Source organism: Liolophura sinensis, chromosome 7 (assembly GCF_032854445.1).
Source record: "Liolophura sinensis isolate JHLJ2023 chromosome 7, CUHK_Ljap_v2, whole genome shotgun sequence".
In the NCBI taxonomy this organism is placed as follows: Eukaryota; Metazoa; Mollusca; class Polyplacophora; order Chitonida; family Chitonidae; genus Liolophura; species Liolophura sinensis.
In genome coordinates, this window is record NC_088301.1 from 31,482,448 (window position 1) to 31,504,829 (window position 22,382).

Below are 22,382 nucleotides of genomic sequence, written 5' to 3' on the forward strand. Positions count from 1 at the left end.
TCATCATGAGATGTCTACATGGTTCATCATGAGATGTCTACATGGTTCATCATGAGATGTCTACATGGTTCATCCTGGGATGTCTACAAGGTTCATCATGAGATGTCTACATGGTTCATCATGAGATGTCTACATGGTTCATCCTGGGATGTCTACAAGGTTCATCATGAGACGTCTACATGATTCATCATGAGATGTCTACATGGTTTATCATGAGATGTCTATATGGTTTATCATGAGATGTCTACAGGGTTCATCCTGAGATGTCTACATGGTTCATCATGAGATGTCTACATGGTTCATCATGAGATGTCTATATGGTTTATCATGAGATGTCTACACGGTTCATCATGAGACGTCTACATGGTTCATCATGAGATGTCTATATGGTTTATCATGAGATGTCTACAGGGTTCATCATGAGATGTCTACATGGTTCATCATGAGAGGTCTACAGGGTTCATCATGAGATGTCTACAGGGTTCATCATGAGATGTCTACAGGGTTCATCATGAGATGTCTACATGGTTCATCCTGGGATGTCTACAAGGTTCATCATGAGACGTCTACATGATTCTTCATGAGATGTCTACATGGTTTATCATGAGATGTTTACATGGTTCATCATGAGACGTGTACATGGTTCATCATGACACATCTACATGGTTCATCATGAGACATCTACGGGTTTATCATGAGACGTCTACATGGTTCATCATGAGACGGCTACATGGTTCATCATGAGACGTCTACATGATTCATCATGAGACGTCTACATGATTTATCATGAGACATCCACAGGGTTCATCATGAGACATCTACATGGTTCATCTTGAGACGTCTACATGGTTCATCCTGAGATGTCTGCATGGTTCATCATGAGACGTTTACATGGTTTATCATCAGAGGTCTACATGGTTCATCCTGGGATGTCTACAAGGTTCATCATGAGACGTCTACATGGTTCGTCATGAGATGTCTACATGGTTCGTAATGAGATATCTACATGGTTCATCATGAGAGGTCTACATGGTTCATCATGAGATGTCTGCATGATTCATCATGAGAAGTCTACATGGTTCATCATGAGAGGTCTACATGGTTCTTCATGAGAGGTCTACATGGTTCATCATGAGATGTATACATGATTCATCATGAGAAGTCTACATGATTCATCATGAGAAGTCTACATGGTTCATCATGAGAGGTCTACATGGTTCATCATGAGAGGTCTACATGGTTCACCATGAGATGTATACATGATTCATCATGAGAAGTCTACATGGTTCATCATGGGAGGTCTACATGGTTCATCATGAGATGTCTAAATGGTTTATCATGAGATGTTTACATGGTTCCTCATGAGACGTGTACATGGTTCATCATGACACATCTACATGGTTCATCATGAGACATCTACGTGGTTTATCATGAGACAGCTACATGGTTCATCATGAGATTACATGGTTCATCATGAGACATCTACATGGTTTGTCATGAGACGTCTACATGGTTCATCATGAGACGTTTACGTGATTCATCATGAGAGGTCTACATGGTTCATCATGAGGCATCTACATGGTTTGTCATGAGACGTCTACGTGGTTCTTCATGAGACTTCTTGTTACACAGTCAAAGTACGTGTGTGCAAAGTGTTACGATGTTGCCATGTGCAAAGGAAGAGTAGAAAACTAAAAAATGTTTCAGCTGTAAACTTGTGGACACATGTTTGCACAGAGCTTCTGCACACCCAAAACCTTTGCAATTTAAAGAAGATAAATTATATCAAAGGTTTCTGGTAACAGTGTTGCAAATGTGTGCATGTCCATGAAAACACAGCTTAATTTGGATTGCTCTCTTAAATTATAACCAGTCAACAAGGATGATTGACTGTCAACTGATTGTCAATGCAGGTGTGTTTGATTGGAAAATTGTTTATACATGTGTATATTCACATATGAATTTTTTGTGCTGTGCGAAATGCTTGGAAAAGCTTAGTGTCATTGTGGCTTTGATTTGATTCCCACTCTTGTCTGTCCATGTATGACACACTCATAACTCTGGTGGTGTTCTGACAGCATATGTCTTGAAGAGAGATGAATTTGATGTGTGTAATATTGATATTATTTTCTCAGCACTTAGCAATTCTAAAGTGTCTCACTGAATGGAAGTGTCTCATTTCCTACAGCTGTAATTTGAATATATCCAGGTGTGTTTCCTGCAACCTCCTGTCGATTGTATGCAGATATCATTTTTTATGCAGATAAGCAGTGGCATTCCATGCATGTTATATTTGTTTCACGCAGCCTGTGCACGTTAAATTCTCTGTGCCATTCATGTTACCCACAAACTTATCTGTGGGGAGACTCTGTTTACCTCCTTGTGTAAATGTATTAATAGTGAACAATCATTAATACTTTAATACAAGTATTAAAGTGTGGTATTAAACAACAATTAAATAAATGTATAGTTTAACCGAAAAAAAGACTGAACTCAAACTCAAATGTGACTAACATTAGGATAGAAGTCATTCCTAAATAATTTGCTGAGATGTACTGTGGACCTATGAAGTCTAAAATGCTGTTTTGTTTAAATCAATTAAATCTTGGAGTGTGGCACAAATTATCAGGGGGTAATTTCTGATGATGTATGTATTGTGTATGCTTGGATTTTGAAACCTTTGTTTTGTTTGAAGTATTTATCCCTCAGGGCTGGGGGGGGGGGGGGAGGGCGGGATAGCGGGGTGGGAAGGGGCATGTCTGGTTCAGTATGCACTCTTACTGCACAAGCCACTTCCTATATTTTCTTGTCTCATATGAAAATCATTTTCTGCTTTATTATTATTACATTATTTGTCAATAATATACATAATGGTTCATGTCACTGTACAGACCTTGCATATAAATGCATAAAATGTCCTTCACATGTACATAATGAGTTGATGTAGTCCATGTTGTACATGTATGAAGTCTATAGCTCTGTAGTGTACAAAGTCATATTCTCTTTCCATTGCTGTCTAAAACCTTTTATTGTATGAAACTCTGTTTAGTTGACCCTCTTCTGTATGAAGTCTATAGCTCTGTAGTGTACAAAGTTATATTCTCTTTCCATTGCTGTCTAAAACCTTTTATTGTATGAAACTCTGTTTAGTTGACCCTCTTCTGTATGAAGTCTATAGCTCTGTAGTGTACAAAGTTATATTCTCTTTCTATTGCTGTCTAAAACCTTTTATTGTATGAAACTCTGTTTAGTTGACCCTCTTCTGTATGAAGTCTATAGCTCTGTAGTGTACAAAGTTATATTCTCTTTCTATTGCTGTCTAAAACCTTTTATTGTATGAAACTTTTTAGTTGACCCTCTCCTGTGCGAAGTCTATAGCTCTGTAGTGTACAGTTATATTATCTTTCTATTGCTGTCTAAAAACATTTATTGTATGAAATTCTGTTTAAATAACCCTCTCCTGTATGAAGTCTATAGCTCTGTAGTGTACAAAGTTATATTCTCTTTCCAATGAAGTCTAAAACTTTTTATTGTATGAAACGCTGTATAGTTACCCATCACATGCATGAAGTCATGTTGTCCACCTTTATAATATAAAGCTTTATAGTGAAACCTTTCTTCCCCTTTTTGCCTTTCACTTGATTTTTTTTTATATTTTTATTATTATTATTATTATTTAAGGAATGGGGGTATAATGTATGCACATGCACGCAAGTATAAATCTGTGAGTTATGTGCTGACGAAGTGACTGATAACAGAATGTAGAACCTGACAAATGAAGCTTTTCGAGGACTACATTAGGGATGTACAGTACTGTTTTAAGGCTCACTTGTAATATAGTAAACACTTCATAATAACTTAATGTGTATTGGTGTGATTATCTTTGTCATCATTGTAGATGGTGTACAAATGGTATTGTACAAAGAGTTGTTCAGTAAAGAAAACATTTTCAGTAAAAAAAAATATGTTCTGTTTATTTACAGTTCGATTTATTTATTTTTTAGAATATTTCCAACCGAGTTAAATGCTTTTAAAACCTCAGATCCTGTGGTGGTCTGTGTTGACCAAGAGTTTATCAGTAACGTCACCTCCATATATTTCTTGCTTGTTCGTTCGATAGGTCGTTTCAGTGTCCATTCAGCGAAGGCATTCATATCTCTACATGTATATACATTCAGAATGATGAAATCTCCATTCGGCGAATGCATTCATATCTCTACATGTATATGCATTTAGAATGATGAAATCTCCATTTGGCGAATGCATTCATATCTCTACATGTATATGCATTTAGAATGATGAAATCTCCATTCGGCGAATGCATTCATATCTCTTCATGTATATGCATTTAGAACGATGAAATCTCCAGTCCGTTAATACATTCATATCTCTACATGTATATGCATTTAGAACGATGAAATCTAGTAGTCCGTGTTTGGGGAGTGGCAAAAACCAGTTGTGGTGTCAGTGTGGTCAGAAAAGGCCACCGTAGAATACAAAATTTCAAATGCATTTTACTGGTTTGAAAAAAAATTCTAAAAAATAAATTCAAGTATTTTTGTTGACAGTGTTTATTGGTCTTTCATCTGACAAGTACTTCACGTTAGTTTTTTTATTTGGCTTTCAATCAGTGGATCGTACTAGAGATGGGCTTGAACCCATTGCCTGAGAGCATTTTCTTGATTTCGCTGCCTCCAGTTGCTCTCTTAGGTGGTCGTGAATGAAGTGTGTTGCCTTTTTCCAATGTCAGACGTGGACGAGTTTACTAAATATGGGTGGGTTACTCCGGGCATTTCTATTTCCTTCACTTATAAAACTGGCTCCCATCTAAGAAGAGGCTATGGCGTTATACACCAATAAAATAAGGACCCCTTCAGGGGACATCATGCTCATCTGTTGGCTAGTTTATAGTTGTTGTCACTACCCTCCCCATATCTAATACAAGGAGATATGGCGATCAGCAAGTCTGTCTGTTCGGCCGCAGTTCAATGTAAGCCCTTCCCGGATTCTTCAACCCGTAAATCTGGCGGACAAATGTAATAGTGAACTGGACATCTTGAGCCCTGGTATGACGTGAACAATCACTGAAATAAATAATGCATCCTAAAGTCAAATTTTGGTTCAAATCCCCTTTTTGCCACCTTTTCCATTGTCGTTTCGCCAACTTCAATTGTCTACTTAAAACAAAAGGATTTCAAACTGGAATATAACCTCCTGTACACAGCCTCGTGGTTTAGTTTCGTGACACTTTCGTGATTCAACCGTCGAGTTCAAGTTTATCTCATTTTGTTTTCTGAGCGGCAATACTGTCGATAGTGCTCTCTTTGTTTAGCCTTTCATGAAGTTCGTCAGTTTAATTTACCAAAAATCATAACAACTGCCGTCATCATATAAACGAAAACTCATTGGTATTGTTATCAAATTAGTCAATCAGGTTTGTTTCCATTATGAAGTCGGTTTAAGTCTCGTGTCTAATTCTTTGGTGAATTTGTTCACTAATTTTATATGCAATGTATATGCCTTCATTACATTTTTTGGCGGTCATGTAACGGATCTTGACACCAAATCGCATACAACAGAACTACAACAGATCAGTCTGCATGGTGCCAATTTTCTGTTATGAACAACATTTCTTCACAAGCTCTTCGGTTAAAACGATTTTTGGAATCGTATGCATATAATCAGGTTTCCAGAAAAAAAAACTGCTTTCTTAACACGTTAGAATAGAATGTGGAAATTTAGCATCGTTGATTTCCAAGGTTTAACTCCACTGATGTATACATATATGTGAAGAGATGAATGTGACGTGGTATCCTCGATGATAACAGCTACTCTCTGCTGAGGACTGATTGCTTGATGGAACGAAAATAAAGAATTGCTTCTCGTACACCCATTTTAAGCCAAACTAAGGTAGTATATGCAAACTTGGCAGGTTTAATTGTGGAATTCCTCATACCTACCCATAAAGGACAATTGTTCAGTACAGGCTACAAAGTGAACGTCTATGAAAAGTTGGACTGACCATCCTTTTTTTTTTAATAACTTCAAGGATATTGTCTAAATTATAACATACCGGGAACATCAACCTAGATTCCGCTATTCGGGTCTGTAACTTGCTTTTAGCTTATATGATCAAATTTATTACTTTATAGTCTGTAGATCTTATTGCCTTTCCAAGGTTTTGGATGAATGTCGCAATGTCATCCTCATGGCAACGCTTCTCCTGCATAGTGGAGGTCAAAATCACACAGACCCAGGTCTAGGTCATGATGGATGCCAGAGTTTCTTTTATTTCTCTTCAGGTAGTTTTTATCTGCTATGAAACCTATGTTTTCCCCGGGTTTTGTCCGGTTTCCTCCTACCATAATGCTGGCCGCCGTCGTACAAGTGACATATTCTTCAGTATGGCGTAAAAAACCCAATCAAATCAATAAGTAAATATCTGCTATGAAGTAGAAAATTGTTCCTTGGCTCCCAAAATGATGCCCGCGTCTGACCTCGACCTGAGGTCTTATCTCCCAGCTATTCCTTCACAATGCATAGAAACGTGGAAAAAACAAGGATACTTGTGTTAACAAAATTGTTTCACGCAAACAAAAAAATGGTCTTTTCTCCAGGCCCCTTACACAAGCATTTCTAATACATCGTGATTTACCACGGCACGCGTGCAGTTTGTCGTTCAAAGCTTTCGTAAATAAATATTTAGTTTGATTCTTATTTAACGCCACTATCAAGAATTGTTTCACATATTCGATGGTGATCAGTTTTTTAGGTTGAGAAAAACGGAGTGTGCGGGATAAACCAGTGACAATTGGCAAGTTTACTGGCGAACTTCCCTATACGTGACATAAGGATATGCACGCCATATTGTTGGGAGGTACTTGGCAACATGGGCCTTGCCGACCGCTTATTGTCACTATGCCCCACATGTAGTTGTCGCGAGGAAATCTACAAATATCCTGTCCAAGGCCGGGTTCGAACCCGAATCTAGGGTGTCCTGTCCGAATGACAGACAAGCCCCTCTAACCGCTAGACCACAGCCCGCTCCCTAATTGAGTTATTAAATCTCATGCTCGCGCCCATCCTTTACAGAACAGTGCGGTAACCTTGGTTTTCCCCTGCCCCCACAATACGAGTTTATCGCTTCCCCCATCCTCATTAACTATCGCTTCTTTGTCTTTATATCGGGCTATGCATGCGCACTATCATGCTTTTGTGTATGTCTTATTCTTTTTTTATGAAGTGAGTTATGCATTAGATATAGGCCTTAATATGTGTGAAAACATTCACACACAAACAATAACCCTGTGCGGAAATAGTAGCAAGCGTGCAGTATTTTTGCAGTGGGATGTATTACCTGAGACTAATATAACTATTATAATGTTAATAGACACAGTTTGAAAATTTGTTTCACCTATTTAATACATCGTGTTGTAGTGTAAACTTTTAAATATACACAGAGCCTGCTGAACAAAAATACTGTTTTGTGATAACGTTGGACATCGTCCATAATATACATTTTTGTATTTATACCCCGATGGCGCTGTCACTCGTCACTCCTGTCCCAAAAAGTACGAAGACACAGAAGGCTTCAGATGTGAACAAAATAAAAAGTTGGCTCACTTTTTCACTTTATTTCAAACTTGCCTCTTGTCCAGAAATCCACCTGAAGAATAATATGAAATGATCAGTACACGCACACTACAGACTCATCAATTAGGTGAAACTGAATGAAAACAAAATACTCTTTTTAAGATCCTCATTATAGGTATCTCATTTACATCGTATGACAAATGTTATTTCCAATTATTTCCAATGGGCACTACATTAGCCATGTTAATTTATGATCGTCGTATGTCAGTTGGTGATATTTCATCTTATGTGGCCGTTCCATTGTATTGGCTCTGTAGGATGAATAGGTGTTCTCTACATTCCTTCATATTATTAAACGTATTTATCACGTCAACTTCATAGTCAAATATGTCATTCGTCATTTTACTGAATATGTTATAAGTAACATAGGTAGTTGGGAACTGAACGTTTATCTCCAGTATGTATACAGTTTAATGGTTCACACATAAAAGCACTTAGTCTGCAGCAGTGGATAAAGGTCTAGTGACAAGAACTCTATTTGGAGACACATAACGACATGAAAATGGTTTTAGAGAAACAATGCTTTCTTTCTGAAATATTGCTTTGTTTTTTATTTCTCACAAATTCACACAGACAACCTGGTAGTGTTCTCCCGCTAACGGCAATCGTAGCTGTGTCGATCTAGAGGCAGCTCTCGACTTGTTCACATCCTATTAGACAGGAAAAACTAAAGCGTTAAGACTCTGAACAACATGAGCATTCTTTTTCTTTGAGGGTGGGAAAGAGTCGCTCCAGACGTCACTCAAGTAAAATCAGAAATACTTGTGCAGATCTGTGACTACAAACGTGGCTCTTTGGATATTTGCATGTACATAGGTATATTACGCACTTTCCACAAATGCATTGGATTTGTCGTTTGAATGCCATTATCTTATACATTTTCTGTCAATCCTTTGTGAATCACCCCCACGCTAGCCTCTCTGTCATGACGTCACGATTGTGGTGATCTCCGAAAAAGAGGGAAGAGCATCTGCATACCTGAATGCTGGCCAAGCCCGTATATACGACCATGCTGACGTGCGGGACAGGCGGTTGAGACAGCCAGTGTTGACAAACACAGTGTCGTGCGCGAGAACATGCCGTGAGGACTAGGAAGTACTGTTTACTCACTACATTCAAGAAACATTCTCATTTCTAAGGCTTATCCTCGTTGGTTGACGCGGAGAGTGAAATTTAACACAGAGAGTTTATGTCAACATGGACTGCAAGTTGCTGCAAACACAGTTATTGGTGTTCTAAGCCAACTGGACTTAAAAGGGATTTTAATTCACATTACTGACATTAAACGCATGATTGATTTTTCCACCTGAGAAGACTTTGTGTGGTATGTGGGTGACCCACGAGAGGATCGATTGTATGGCGATTTAGGTGAAGTGAAAGCGTGAATGTGCTCTTTCACAGCCCGTGCAAACAACCAGTATTCATAAACCTGTCGAGCTGTGGGACACGGTCGAGTGTACATTCGTCGGCTCGACGGAGGGTCGGTACCCTGGTTAACACACTTACAGCGGGGTGCGAGCGTTCACGGAGACCGGCGACTCTTTCCATATTTGGAAACCAGTTGGACAGGTATGCAAACGGCAGAAGTGGGGAACAAAAATAGACGTCAGGCCTGTATGTATTGAAGTAGGTCGGCTCGAGTCGAGCCAGGCCAACTGTCAGCACTGTGTATGTATTTGTCATCGTGCCTCGGTATAACTGACAGGCCTACATGGAACTTACCTGGCCTGAAGAGCACCAAAGAGAAAATGGCGGCCAGCGGTGACTCGCCTGTGATAGCCCTTCCCACACCGGAATGGGGCACAGAACCTGTGTCCCTCAAGGAGCTGGCCTCGAGCTCCGATATTCCCAATGTCGTCCGAATTGTGAAGGGCCATTACATGACGATAGGAACGGCTAAGTTCCCTCTGACACGGTCACATCAGGATGTCTTTATACATTCCGTCAAGTCCAGCTACAAAGTTTTCGCCCACAGCGTTAAAATTCGCAATGGGGGTCGATCGGGTCGATTTCCGTATTCTCTGGTGCCTCTGGAACAACGAATGTCCATACCGGTCACTTACCAGGGCTGGTTTGAGATTCTTTCCGAGGACGGCAAGTCGGCCAAACCTATTGAGAGCATTCACGAATTGGCAAAGATATTCCCTGAGAAATGTTTGGTCAGACAAGGCATAAAAGCGTATTTAGCGAACAGTGAAGGCAAAGTTGACAGGGAGAGACACAGAACCGTGGTCACGGGAGAGCTACTCAAACTTTCTGGAGAGGTCATAATACCCGCACAAACCTCCAAGTCACCGAACGGTAAGCTTAAACTATTGAGATGTATAGATTCCAAGGGTGAAAGTGTATACTTTGCCTTTGACCAACGAGGACTGTTTGCCCCACTGGCTAAACGTGATGGTATTTCCGGTGTTCACACCATCAAAGACTTACTAGCTAAATTTAGACCGCCATTGACAGTGAAACTAATTCAAGGCGTGTTTCCGAAAGTTGACAAGAGTCGGTTTAATGGTGTTGTAAGGTTAGACTGGGTTTATCAAGACGATACCGCCTTCGTCTGCCCTATAACCAAGGAATCCAACCTTCGGATGCTTCCGGTACCAACTGATTGTCCGCTAAAACTTGTGACTGCAACAAATATCCAGCAAATAAAGGAATCTGATGTCTACAAAAAGGTTATGATTCGCTGCAATAGAATGATAGCCAATTACAACAATACGATACATTTGATTATGGCTGTTCCGGAAGTGGTGATGCGTTCTAGGCGCAATTCGCAGATGGCGCACCAGATGTACCGGCAGTCATTACCTGGTGCTGGGCGCGCTACTCCTAGTGGCCGGATGAAGCGATCCAAAAGCAAAGAGGACATGCTGATGGACGAGATTGACGATTTGTATCAGTATGTAAGGGATGGAGGGGATCCGCCCAAAACAAAGTTCACCTACGATTCCGATGAGGAGAGTTACTGGGAAGAACCGGAGTACGAAACTCTGGACGATTTCAGAGCAAGACTTGCAGCCATAGACACAGGTGCACAGGTTCCTCCACCGCTGAAATATAAACCACTAGACACGGCGGAGATTCCCCTGAATGGTGAAGATAATAGAATGAGCAATAATCCTACCCCTCGTACCCCTCCCACCCCACCACCGCGACGGTACAGTCTTCCCGCTCCAGAGATCTCCAAACAGCTGGACTCGTCGCAGAAGAACGAGTCACCAAAAATGAACGGAGTTCATAGTTCACAGAATGGTACCAGTAGTGCTAGTCCCGAAGCTGTGCTGAGCATAGACGGCCTACCCAAGGGCTGTTCTTCTACAGACCCTCCTCCTCCACTTCCAAACAAAGCGTACCAAAGATCCGGCTCTATTCCCGCCCTTCTCATTCGCAAAACCTCCGTGGATATGTTGACACCTGGGAAGCAGATAAATCACAGCACCCCGGTCAAAGGACGGATGCAGCGAAGTAAATCACGTGATACGATAGGGACAACGGACTCAAACAGCGGCAGTAGTGGTGGCCGGATCGGAAGAGACTGGGTGGACCTATCTGACCGGAGTGTCCGGAGCAGAGACACCCGATCGTCCGGTTCCAACGGCAAAAGGAAAATGCAGCGCAAGATGCAGCAATTGTATTTATGACATCTTCCCTTGTGTGGCATACTTTTAGCTGCAGGTGAAAACTTAGCAGCCATCTCGCAATACTCGTGCACTACATATGTACAGACTTCACATCAGTGAATCTCACAAACTGCCTAACCCAATATTCCATTCCTCGGATTTACGTGCGTCCTTTGGTGTAATATTTATATATATTTTTTTATATCGCCGTGAATTACAAGGTTTGTCGTCTCATATACATACATGTACATATAGTACACATTGGATATATCTGAACTGGTCATGACATTAAATTATTGTGAAAACTCGGAGTATGTGATATACAGAGATCATATGGAGTTTTCTCGAAAACTATATCTTTACAATAACAATTAACTGCTGTTATAGGCCCATATATGCCACTAACCCGTCAGGTTTGGGAAAGCCTCACCGTTTGTACAGACGTGTGCTTATCTTCAACATATTTCAGTTACAAAGTGAAGTAAAATCGAATCCTCCATTTGAAAAGCAATATGTTTGTTGGCTGAGCCAACTATTTCCAGAATTATCTGTCACTGTTCGTTGTTGATTTGTAACCTACACTAAAAGGAAAACAGTGTATATGCTTTGGATGATACATTGGTTTCAACAGGCTGATTTCAGTGCACTCTCTAAATGAACGAGGATAAGCTTTTGTTGATAATACGCCATTTTGGCTTTACTCTGAGAACCTAGCATAACTTACATCTACTTATGACGGGGAGATCCGAAAACCTGGTAGATGTCTAAACTCGCATAATCGAGATTGGCTTAGCCGCGATATGTTGTAACTTGTGGAGCAGTGAAACGTAGGCCTAGGGCAACACATTCCTAAATATACCTTAGAGAACAATTGAGACAAACTGTGATACACAATCAAGACTTCATTTAGAGTGACCTCCGATTTTCCTCCGAAAAAGATGTTGTTATAAACCAGGCTTTTTCCCTTTAGCCGGCAACGTCAATATGCCTTTAACGGGTATATAAATAGACGGGATAAGTCGTGTTCAGTCAAAAACACAATGTCCGTAATTGTTATTTATCTATAACAGACATGTGATTGCTCTATAGCTTTGTTGTTAATGAAACATTTACAATATTTAAGTAAACCTATTTATTTAATGATATAACAAGAGCTCATTGTTTGGTTTTCTTTGTACGAGTCAACCCGAGCGGCAAAGTTGTGCGCATTAGCCCTTACTCGTCGTCAGGTTAATTTATATAGAGGTTGTAATGTGCATCGGTTCCGCATGACAGCCTCTCTTACTCACTGGCAGTATAAATAGACAGCGCTTAGGTATGCCTTTTACCCCAGCCGACCTTGTGACCGATCAGAACTGATAACCGTTCTCTACCGTTACACCATCTATGTGATACTCATTTAAGAACTATAGGTGTTTAACCATATCTGTTCAAGTACAGCGCCTTCTATACTTGGACCGTAATGTTGGTAGCGTATAGGAGTAACATGTAACACTAACAGATAACATAGCCTGTTTAGAGTGCTTTAATACAGGCCTATGTATCCATAGAAACAGGACCTGTAAGGATTGTCCATCTTCAGGTTTTTAAAAGATAATAAGTAGGGAATTATATTTAATCAAGTCATATTTGGTGTTCAACGTTCTGTTCAAGAATCTGTTTTACTTATACGACGGTGTATATTGTCGGAGAAAGCCTAGGAGTAAACCATAACCCTTTATCAGGTTCATGTGCCAGACAATCCTCCTGACTTAAAACCGCAGTCGATCCAGCCAGAGCTGGATTCGAACATGCGACCTCATAGACGAGAAATTGATTGATTGCCGTGACAACATAGCTTTAGTCAACTGAGCTTGCCAATGTCCCATATTACTCAAGAAATATTGAAATCTACATATACAATATGTACACTATTGAAAGGGGACAATGAGCAGTAATGTGTGACACTACATGTAATTGACGTCTGTAACCAAGATGAACAATTTATTCCATTCGTTCTCACAATGTTATTTCAGCTATCAAGAAAGTTCTATAGGTTTAGAGAGATTAACAGTGGTTAATCACAGTGTCAGACAACTTGAAATAATAAAAGCTAATCCTACATCAGAGAACAACTAATCCGTTGTCAGAGAAAATATACATGTTATTCTCTGCTTTTCACATACTTTTGACGAGTGTGTGTACTAATGATAGAGCGTATTCCTAGAGCTGTAGTTTTCTAAGCATAAATATATCCACTATATGCCAAAAATCTGGGTTTAGGGATGTACTTAAACAATCGAACCAGACTTTATGCAATTGTTATGGATGAGGCCAGCAAGTGAAGTCATGAAGTCAAGCTTCTCAACATGTCGATCTTTCTTTTTGTGTGAGCAGTTTTTTTTTTCTTGTGAACAGAAAGTCTTAGAATCCTTTAATTTCTGTAGGGTGGCCATTGTAAACATTCTGTGATGTATCTTAGATGTCTTAACTGTTCTGTAAGAAACACCATTCAACGTCCATCTTGGTCAACATCTGGGAAGGTCTCACAAACATCTTGACCTAGAATATCTAGGACACATGGTTAACATCCTAGGTCTCATCATTATCCACTATACCTCACAAACATCTTGACCTAGAATAACAATCAAATCTAGGACAAAAGGGGCTGCTTTCGAAATGAATGGTAATTATACCACAGCTTGGATTCCAAAACGGCCTGGTTTCAACATGGATACTTATACCGTGTCCTAACGTTTCAAAATGTTAATGTTTCTATATTAATTTACATCCACACATGCTCATGGAGATTTGAAATAGTAAGCACCTCATCCCTGCCCATGGAGTTATGAGTTGAAGCAAAGTAAGCGCTACTCATGGTTATACCCAAGTTTTTGAGGTCAGGGAAATCACCGAGGGGGATGACGCTTCATAATAATGTCTGATAAGAACAATGATCATTTGTCTCGCCTTCGGACTGGGATGTTGAGTTCTCAATTACAACCATAGTCCAATCGTGCTAATGGAATAGTTTTCATTTTAAAAGAATACACATCATGGAGATCACAGTCAGTGTAGATCGGACGGTGTGACAGTTGACAAATGATCATATGTAACTGGTAAAATCAAACCACCTGTGAATTTACTTCAATTGGCATTTACCTGTTAAACTACCACTACCACCACCCCACCCTGGCACCTTGGCTTAAGAAGAATTGGGTAAAACACATTGGAGCGATGTTCATTGCAATTTATTAGCTCTCCATGACCCTATTGATCTTACATATTACACCCAAACCCCATGTGATTCCGTTTAATGAAAGCAGTTGTGTAGTTGTAACGCATGTTTTGGAGTGAGTGAGTGCTTAGGGTTTAACGTCGTACTTCGAACAATTTTTCAGTCATATCACGACGACGCATGTTTGGATTAGTAATTTGTACATGTACTTACCATATAGTAGTTTGGTGACGTGCCCCACATATATGCGTACAAACTAGTGGGTTTTGTTTCAGTTAGTTTGTCATACAGTGTCTTAAAATCCAAGGTATAATGCCCTGAGGTACATGATTGTATATCTATTGTGTTTTGTGTTTTAACATTCAGCCGTCAGTCGGTATGTCAGTCCGTCAGTTGATTAGTCTATCCGTCAATCGGTAGGTCAGTCCGTCAGTCGGTGGGTCAGTGCGTCAGTTGGTTGGTTGGTCCGTCTGTCAGTCGATATGTCAGTTGCTTAGTCTGTCCGTCAGTCAGTTGGTCAGTCCGTCAGTCGGTTGGTCAGTCTGTTAGTCGGTATGTCAGCCTGTCAGTTGGTTAGTCAGTCCTTCAGTCGGTTGGTCAGTCCATCAGTCGGTGGGTCAGTTTGTCAGTCGGGGGGTCAGTCCGTCAGTTGGTTAGTCAGTCCCTCAGTCCGTCAATTGGTTGGCCAGTCCATGAAATCAGTTAGTAAGTGCGTCAGTCGCCTATGCAACCCGCTCCCTGGTCAACTTCTCTTCTTGTATTAAGCACTTTAATCATCCACTTACAACACGAAAGTTTCAATCTTAGCCGCTTTATGAATGTCCAACTACATAACTACTGTTACACAGGTAAACGAAACAGAACATAATATTAATGTTTTTGATTGTTGTTTAATATCCTACTCAAGAATTTTCACTCATTCGAAAGTTTCATGTCCGAGAGTGGGAAACTAAAGTACTCTGAGTAAACTATACTAGCAGTTACCTGACAAACTTTCTGACAAAAGGAAATAATACAGAATGCGCTATTTCTCCGCGTTGAGCCCAGTTCATGCTGGTTTCCTCTGCTGCCGTACGTTTGAAGGTCTTCCAGCAACCTGCGGATCCGCCTGACTCCTCCCACCATAATGGCCGCCGTCGTATAAATGAAATATTTTTCATTACGACGTAAAACACCAATAAAATAAATAAATAAATAAATTTCTCAGCTTATGAGTGGTTTTGTAAACAGATTAATAAGTAGATCACTGAGCGCCCGATTCTTTATCCAACACAAGGGACAATTGTCTTGCGTTTGTTACCATATGATTGCAATGGAAATAGTGTACAGCGTGGGCCGAAAAGTCAGCTGGACACCCTCATTTTGATAGGTTATGTCACACAGGTGTGCTCGAACAATAGGCGAAACGCCGGACAAGTGTGTAATGTGTACCGTGACATTTTCAGAACGTACGGTTACGTGCCTCAAGTGATGCACTCTCTGACAGGGCCTACCTGTTCTTGTTTATGCAAAAACATTTACGAGATTGCACTCGACAGAAACAGAAGGTAGGGTTACTACGATTTACTTATACTGTATACTCATTTATTTCACAGTACTGAGAAGTTAAAGCAAGGAAATGACTTGCTAGTCCCTTGTCAGTATAATGTGGCTTTTTGGCACGGTATCAAGATAATGTGACAATAGATGTGCTGTCACGGTAGATTGCTTGGGCATGATTCTTCTGTGTCGGCAGCACAACTATTCGTCGTCATACTTGTATGACTGCAAAATTGCCAAGACATATATTGATTTCTTTTATTTGACTGGTGTTCTCTACAATATTCCCCCGTAGGATGGCGATCACATTAATAAGTGGAAACTAGAGTTCTCGGAGTAAACCAACCCCTCCTTCGGCAGTTACCTGAGAAACATACTCACCTAAGAAAGACGACTCTTTACCTAATTGAGCCAGCTGTGTACTGTACGTAGCATAGCAGATGTTCGTCTGATGATTCAAGCATTGATTTGAAGGTGTGTTACACACGTAGGCCTACCCTTTCACTACAGGGCAGTCATGAATCGGTTATTAAATGTATTTATTTCGTGTGGAGCTGTAAGGTAACAATATTAAGTTGATATAGGGGACCTACCTACGGAAAATTAACATTAGTTCTACTTGAGTGAGGTGTGAAGTTGCGATCGAGTAAAGGCTATGAATATAGAGAGAGCGCGACGGTAAGCGCGTGTAGAAAGACACACCCAAGATAGTACTGGGATTGTAACCATAAAGGATAGCTGAATTGATGAGCCTGAAGACTAGCTATATGTATTCCACCCCAAACAAAGCGGCCTTCGTAGTATGTCACTCTTTCTGCGTTTTCATGCAACAAGCAACGCTCTTTGTGTTCTTTTGAGTGATAAGTTAACTGTTTGCAATCTTTTGTGTAAACCATCACACTTTCAGTTTCCTTTTACGTAACTTGGCTCACTTTCAATCTGTGTTCTTCTGTGACACACCACACTTTCTCATTTTCAGTCTGTATACTTCTGTGACACACCACACTTTGTGGTACTTTGTGGTTTCTGTGTACTTGTGTGACATACAGTGTATCACACATTCTGTGTTCTTCTGTGACTTACCACACTTCTGTGTAGCATATAGCACTTTGTGTGTTCTTCTTTGCAACATATCACACTTTCTGTGGCCTGCTGTGTAACATGTCACACTTTCTTTGTTCTCCTGCGCAACATGTCACACTTTCTTTGTTCTTCTGCGCAACATGTCCCAATTTCTGTGTTCTTTTGCGCAACATGTCCCAATTTTTGTGTTCTTCTGCGCAACATGTCCCAATTTCTGTGTTTTTCTGTGTAACATGTCACATTTTCTGCATCCTTTTATATAACATGTCACAATTTGTGTGTTCTTCTATCTAACATGTCACACTTTGTGTGTCCTTGTGTTTAACATATCACGCTGTGTGTGTCCATCTGGGCAACATGTCATACTTTCTGTGTTCTTCTGTGTAACATGTCACACCTTTTGTGTTCTTTGTAACATGTCACACTTTCTGTGTTCTGTGTAACATGTCACATTTTCTGTGTTCTTCTGTGTAACATGTCAAACTTTCTGTGTTCTTCTGTGTAACATGTCACATTTTCTGCGTCCTTCTCTGTAACATGTCACACTTTCTGTGTTTTTCTGTGTAACATGTCACTTCCTGTGCCCTTCTCTGTAACATGTCACACTTTCTGTGTCCTTCTCTGTAACGTATAACACTTTCTGTGTTCTGTGCCACGCTTTTTGTATTCTTGTTGTGCTTTCTCCAGCGTGGTGTCACATTTTCTGTGTTCTGTTACTGTCATACACACCGTGTTCTCTTGTGTTTACTTAACATGTCTAAATATCCAATCGTAAGACAGCCTTATAGTACAGTATACATAAGGTAGTAAGAGGAGGGATAGAATGCCAGTGTTATTTTATTAAAGAACACCATTTATTTATGTTTCACCTGATACTGAAATGACGAGTCACTACTTGTGTATTACGTGAACTTAATTATAACGTGTTCTGCTGGACTTGCGTTCTTTGATATACAGTGTCACACATTCAGTGTACTGTATATTACACATAGGTACTGGATTTGTATACTTCTGTGTAATATACCTCACATAATGCAATATATCAGACTTATTGTATACTTCTATGTAATATATCAGACATATTGTATACTTCTGTGTAATATATTAGACGTATTGTATACTTCTATGCAGTATATAACACATAATGTATACCTCTGTGTAATATATCACACATTATGTACATTTCTGTGCAATATGCCACACGTTCTCTGAACACTTCTGTGATGTATAACAAACATTCTCCACACCTCTATCAAATGCGTCACACCTTTTGAGCACTTCTGTATAATATGTCATGCTTTGCTGCGTGACAAGAAAAGGCCGTTTGTTTTACGCAGCTCAGGATAAACTGACAGTTCCTGATCGACATTTCATCGCTCTTATCGCACTATCGCAAATAATAACTAGCCTGTCAAATAAATCGGAATAAACTGAATTTGTATATTTAATTTTTTATTCTCTGATCCCGAAAACACGGGCTTCATACATAAACAACTTTGCAAGTATGAAATATAGATAGATGAATCTGCTTTGTTTACAAAAAAAAATAATTCGGTTAAATTTTACAATTTAAATTTATCTTCCGGCACATTGTATTTGTACAGCACACAGCATAAACTATCACACCAAAGACACGCGGCATGAACTATCACACCAAAGACACGCAGCATGAAGTACCACACCAAAGACACATCAATGACCCCAGAAAAAGATATTAAATCAAAAGCACAAAGCCTGAACTATTACATCAAAAAACCACACATCATGAACTATCTGGCCAATGACCACACATCATAAACTATCTGGCCAATGACCACACGTCATGAACTATCTGGCCAATGACCACATATCATGAGCTATAAGGCCAGGACCACATCATGAATTATTACATCAATGACCCCAGAAAAAGATATTAAATCAAAAACACAAAGCATGAACTATTACATCAAAACACATATCATGAACTATCTGGCCAATGACCACACATCATGAGCTATCTGACCAATGACCACACATCATGAGCTATCTGGCCAATGACCACACATCATGAACTATCTGGCCAATGACCACACATCATGAACTATCTGGCCAATGACCACATATCATGAACTATCTGGCCAATGATCACATATCATGAACTATGAGATCAGATCAACAGCATGAATTATTACATCAATGACCCCAGGAAAAGGTATTACATCAAAAACACAAAGCATGAACTTTTACATCCATGGCCCAGTAGGTTAGCGTGCCAGTGCAGCCAAATGACAACGGGAGCCTCTCACCAATGCAGTCGCGGTGAGTTCAAGTGCAACTCATGCTGGCTTAATGCCAACAACCAGCTGATGGTCGTGGGTTTCCTTCGGGCTCCGTCCGGTTTCCTCCCCTCGTAATGCTGGCCTCCATCGTATAAGTGTAATATTTTTGAGTACGGCGTAAACACCAATCAAATAAATAAATAAATAAATACATCAAAGAAAACCGCATTACATCAATGACAAAGCATAAACCATACACTTGCAGTATGTAGCGGGAATCTTGGTTTTCCAGACTGTCTTGACGTTCTACCCGTCTCCATATAAATGCCTATACGTCATTTTTATAGCCGCACGGGTTGCTGAATGACGTTCAAACAACTCATTGGTATTTTTTATTTAGACACAAACACCTGGACCCCCTGGGAATTGAATCCTGGCCCTCTTCAGTCAAATAAAGCCTCTTTGAACCAGTATAAAGACCATTAAACATTAGACAGTCGCATCATTTAGACGGATTTATGTATGTATGTCTACTGTGTACATATTTCAGGCGTATTTATGAATGCACGATTGTGTCGTTTGTAACAAAATTCACCACCGCCAACGCCACACGCACCGACACACCCAGCTTCTAAACCCCCTCAAAACCAGGCTCAGTGGTCCTCATTCAAAGCACTCCACCCGTTGCAGTCATTTTTCTTTTTCAGCTCGAACCACTTCTCTCCTGTTATGTGTGAGGAATGCCAGCCAGAGGCGCTCATAAATAGATACACATACATACAAATGCATGTATAAAATGATATTATGTGTGACATAGGCCTTTGTATGATACACTTCATTAAAACACATGCCTTTTGCTAGTTATAGCAATATGAAAAGTTCGCTTAATTTAAAGTTATACTGTTCACAAGTATTTAATATTTGAATATGTATACACTAAGACGCTATGTCTTGCTTGTTTTGATGAAAAAGAATGAAGGGTAATATAAATTAAGGGTATGTTCGTTTTAGAGAAGTGGAGTCTTTGTGTCCTCCTCTACATTTAATACGCCGTACCCACAAAGCCCCACAGTTCACGTCAGTCGACAAGTGCCCTCGGGCTCCTCCAAATTAACGATAATTTCCTAGCTTTTCAAAAATTCCCCCAACATACCAGTTGAAGGACAGGGGTTTCTTCGATCCTTTTTCTCCAGCCCTCTATATTAAGAAATTTGACGCAGTCTCGTAAATGAAAACTTGCAGAAGTAGTGTAAAACCCCATATATTTTGCAGACACCCATCGATTTTAAAGGGGACATTTAAACTTACACCAAATGTACGCCTTACGCGTGGCCTCCGTGGCCGGCTCAATGGCCCAGCAGCCTCCAACCAATGCGGTCGCGGTGAGTTCAAGTCCAGCTCACGCTGGCTTCCTCACCGGCCATACCTGGCAAGCTCTGCCAGCAACATGCGGATGGTAGTGGGTTCCCCCGGGCAACAGTGGTATATACGCAAATTGTACACCACTGATTTCATTGTTGATGTATTGCAGAATTTGTGTATTACTGGTACAGAAAATAATGTGGATGCGCCTTTGCGCATCAGTGCTGCGTGTGTAGACCCATCACTCAATACGCAGTAGTTTTTAGAGGGAAGCCTCTGTGTACTGTATGGGGAAAGGGGCGAAGTTTTCTGTAAAGAACAAAATAAGTTCCACATTATCAGCTGGGATATGAACAAAATTTTTCAGGGGAAAAATGATTGAATGAGAGTGTCATGAAGTAAAATAACCGGTTGAATCACACGTGAATCAGGCCACCACGCTATTCACCCTTGATCAAGAATATAATACACTTTGGACGTCACATTGTCAAAAGTTATCAGAGTCTCTTTAAAGTGTAGGGAACTGTGTACATGTGTTACAAACTCCTGTATTGTTCGCCTGCGTCCTGGACACGTCTGTTGACAATGGTATACGTATATTATTTCGCGGGCTGAATGCACGCAAGCATGCGTGGTATACTAGCCATTGGTGAAATACACAGAGGGAGCTACAAACTAAAAATTCACAAAGATAACTTAATTTCATTTGATCTTCCTGGTTCAAGATGTATCAAAGGGAAAAAAACTAGAGGTTACATTTTCTCGACACATTGTGAAACTGAATTTACTCTACTTCCCATGTTTATAAACACGTATGTAGCGGTGTTAGTTTCGTGTGTACCTGTATATGGGTGTAGTTGCTACAATTCCCTCAGTTTGATCCCTGGTTTGCTCTAGCTCTACAGACGCTCCCAGCACCATACCAATCGTGCCTCGTACCTTGCCATGAGGTGACTTAACACGTTCACAGTAACAGGAGAAGCCGTCGCTATCCCTGTTTTCACACGAACTGCCCTCTATTGTACATGCAAAACGAAAGATTTGCAGAGTTATATGAAAACTGTTGATCATCACCAGCACACTTTTCGTGTAGTCGTAATAAGAAAAAGTACATCACAACGTGAGATAAAAAAGAATGTGACAACATTGTGGATGTTTTTAACATGTAAATAATTCATTCTGATTGTTATCCCTATCAATAATTCGCGATGATCTCAAAATATTTCAGTATTCCTGCCCATATAGCGAATGGTCATGCAGCTCACTCCGCTATGTACATGTTGGAGAGAACGAAACACACAGAGCTTGGCCCATAACTGTAGGCCTATACACTTTAACCCTATATGTTTAATCCTATATACAGTGTTATTACTTGTTTATTTCAAAAGGCGCATTACATCACAGTCAAGGTTTATTTCACTTAATTTATTTGACTGGTGTTCAAAGTCGTACCCTGACGCGACGGTATCGCACTCCAGATGCATATGAATTACAGCCTACAAGGATAGCTGGATTCATGTCATTGACCCATTCTTTTTTTTTTTTTTTTGAAAACTTTGACCCATTCTGAAGAACGACCGAGGGCCTCAGTTTGCTCAAAATACGACAGCTATTGTTGTATTGACATCAAAACCAAACACAGGCTATAAA

General features: G+C 40.1%; 1 protein-coding gene across 1 annotated transcript; it reads left to right on the forward strand.

The window, feature by feature from the left end:
- Positions 1–8,714: 8,714 nt before the first annotated feature.
- LOC135470515 (uncharacterized) lies at positions 8,715–12,448 on the forward strand. Its single transcript, XM_064749503.1, has one exon. The coding sequence runs from the start codon at positions 9,324–9,326 to the stop codon at positions 11,292–11,294; it is 1,971 nt and encodes a 656-aa protein (XP_064605573.1). The 5' UTR covers positions 8,715–9,323; the 3' UTR covers positions 11,295–12,448.
- The last annotated feature ends 9,934 nt before the right edge of the window (positions 12,449–22,382 follow it).

Excerpts from the sequence above, each read along its gene's own strand:
- LOC135470515 (XM_064749503.1), top strand. The coding sequence starts at position 9,324 with ATGTATTTGTCATCGTGCCTCGGTATAACTGACAGGCCTACATGGAAC.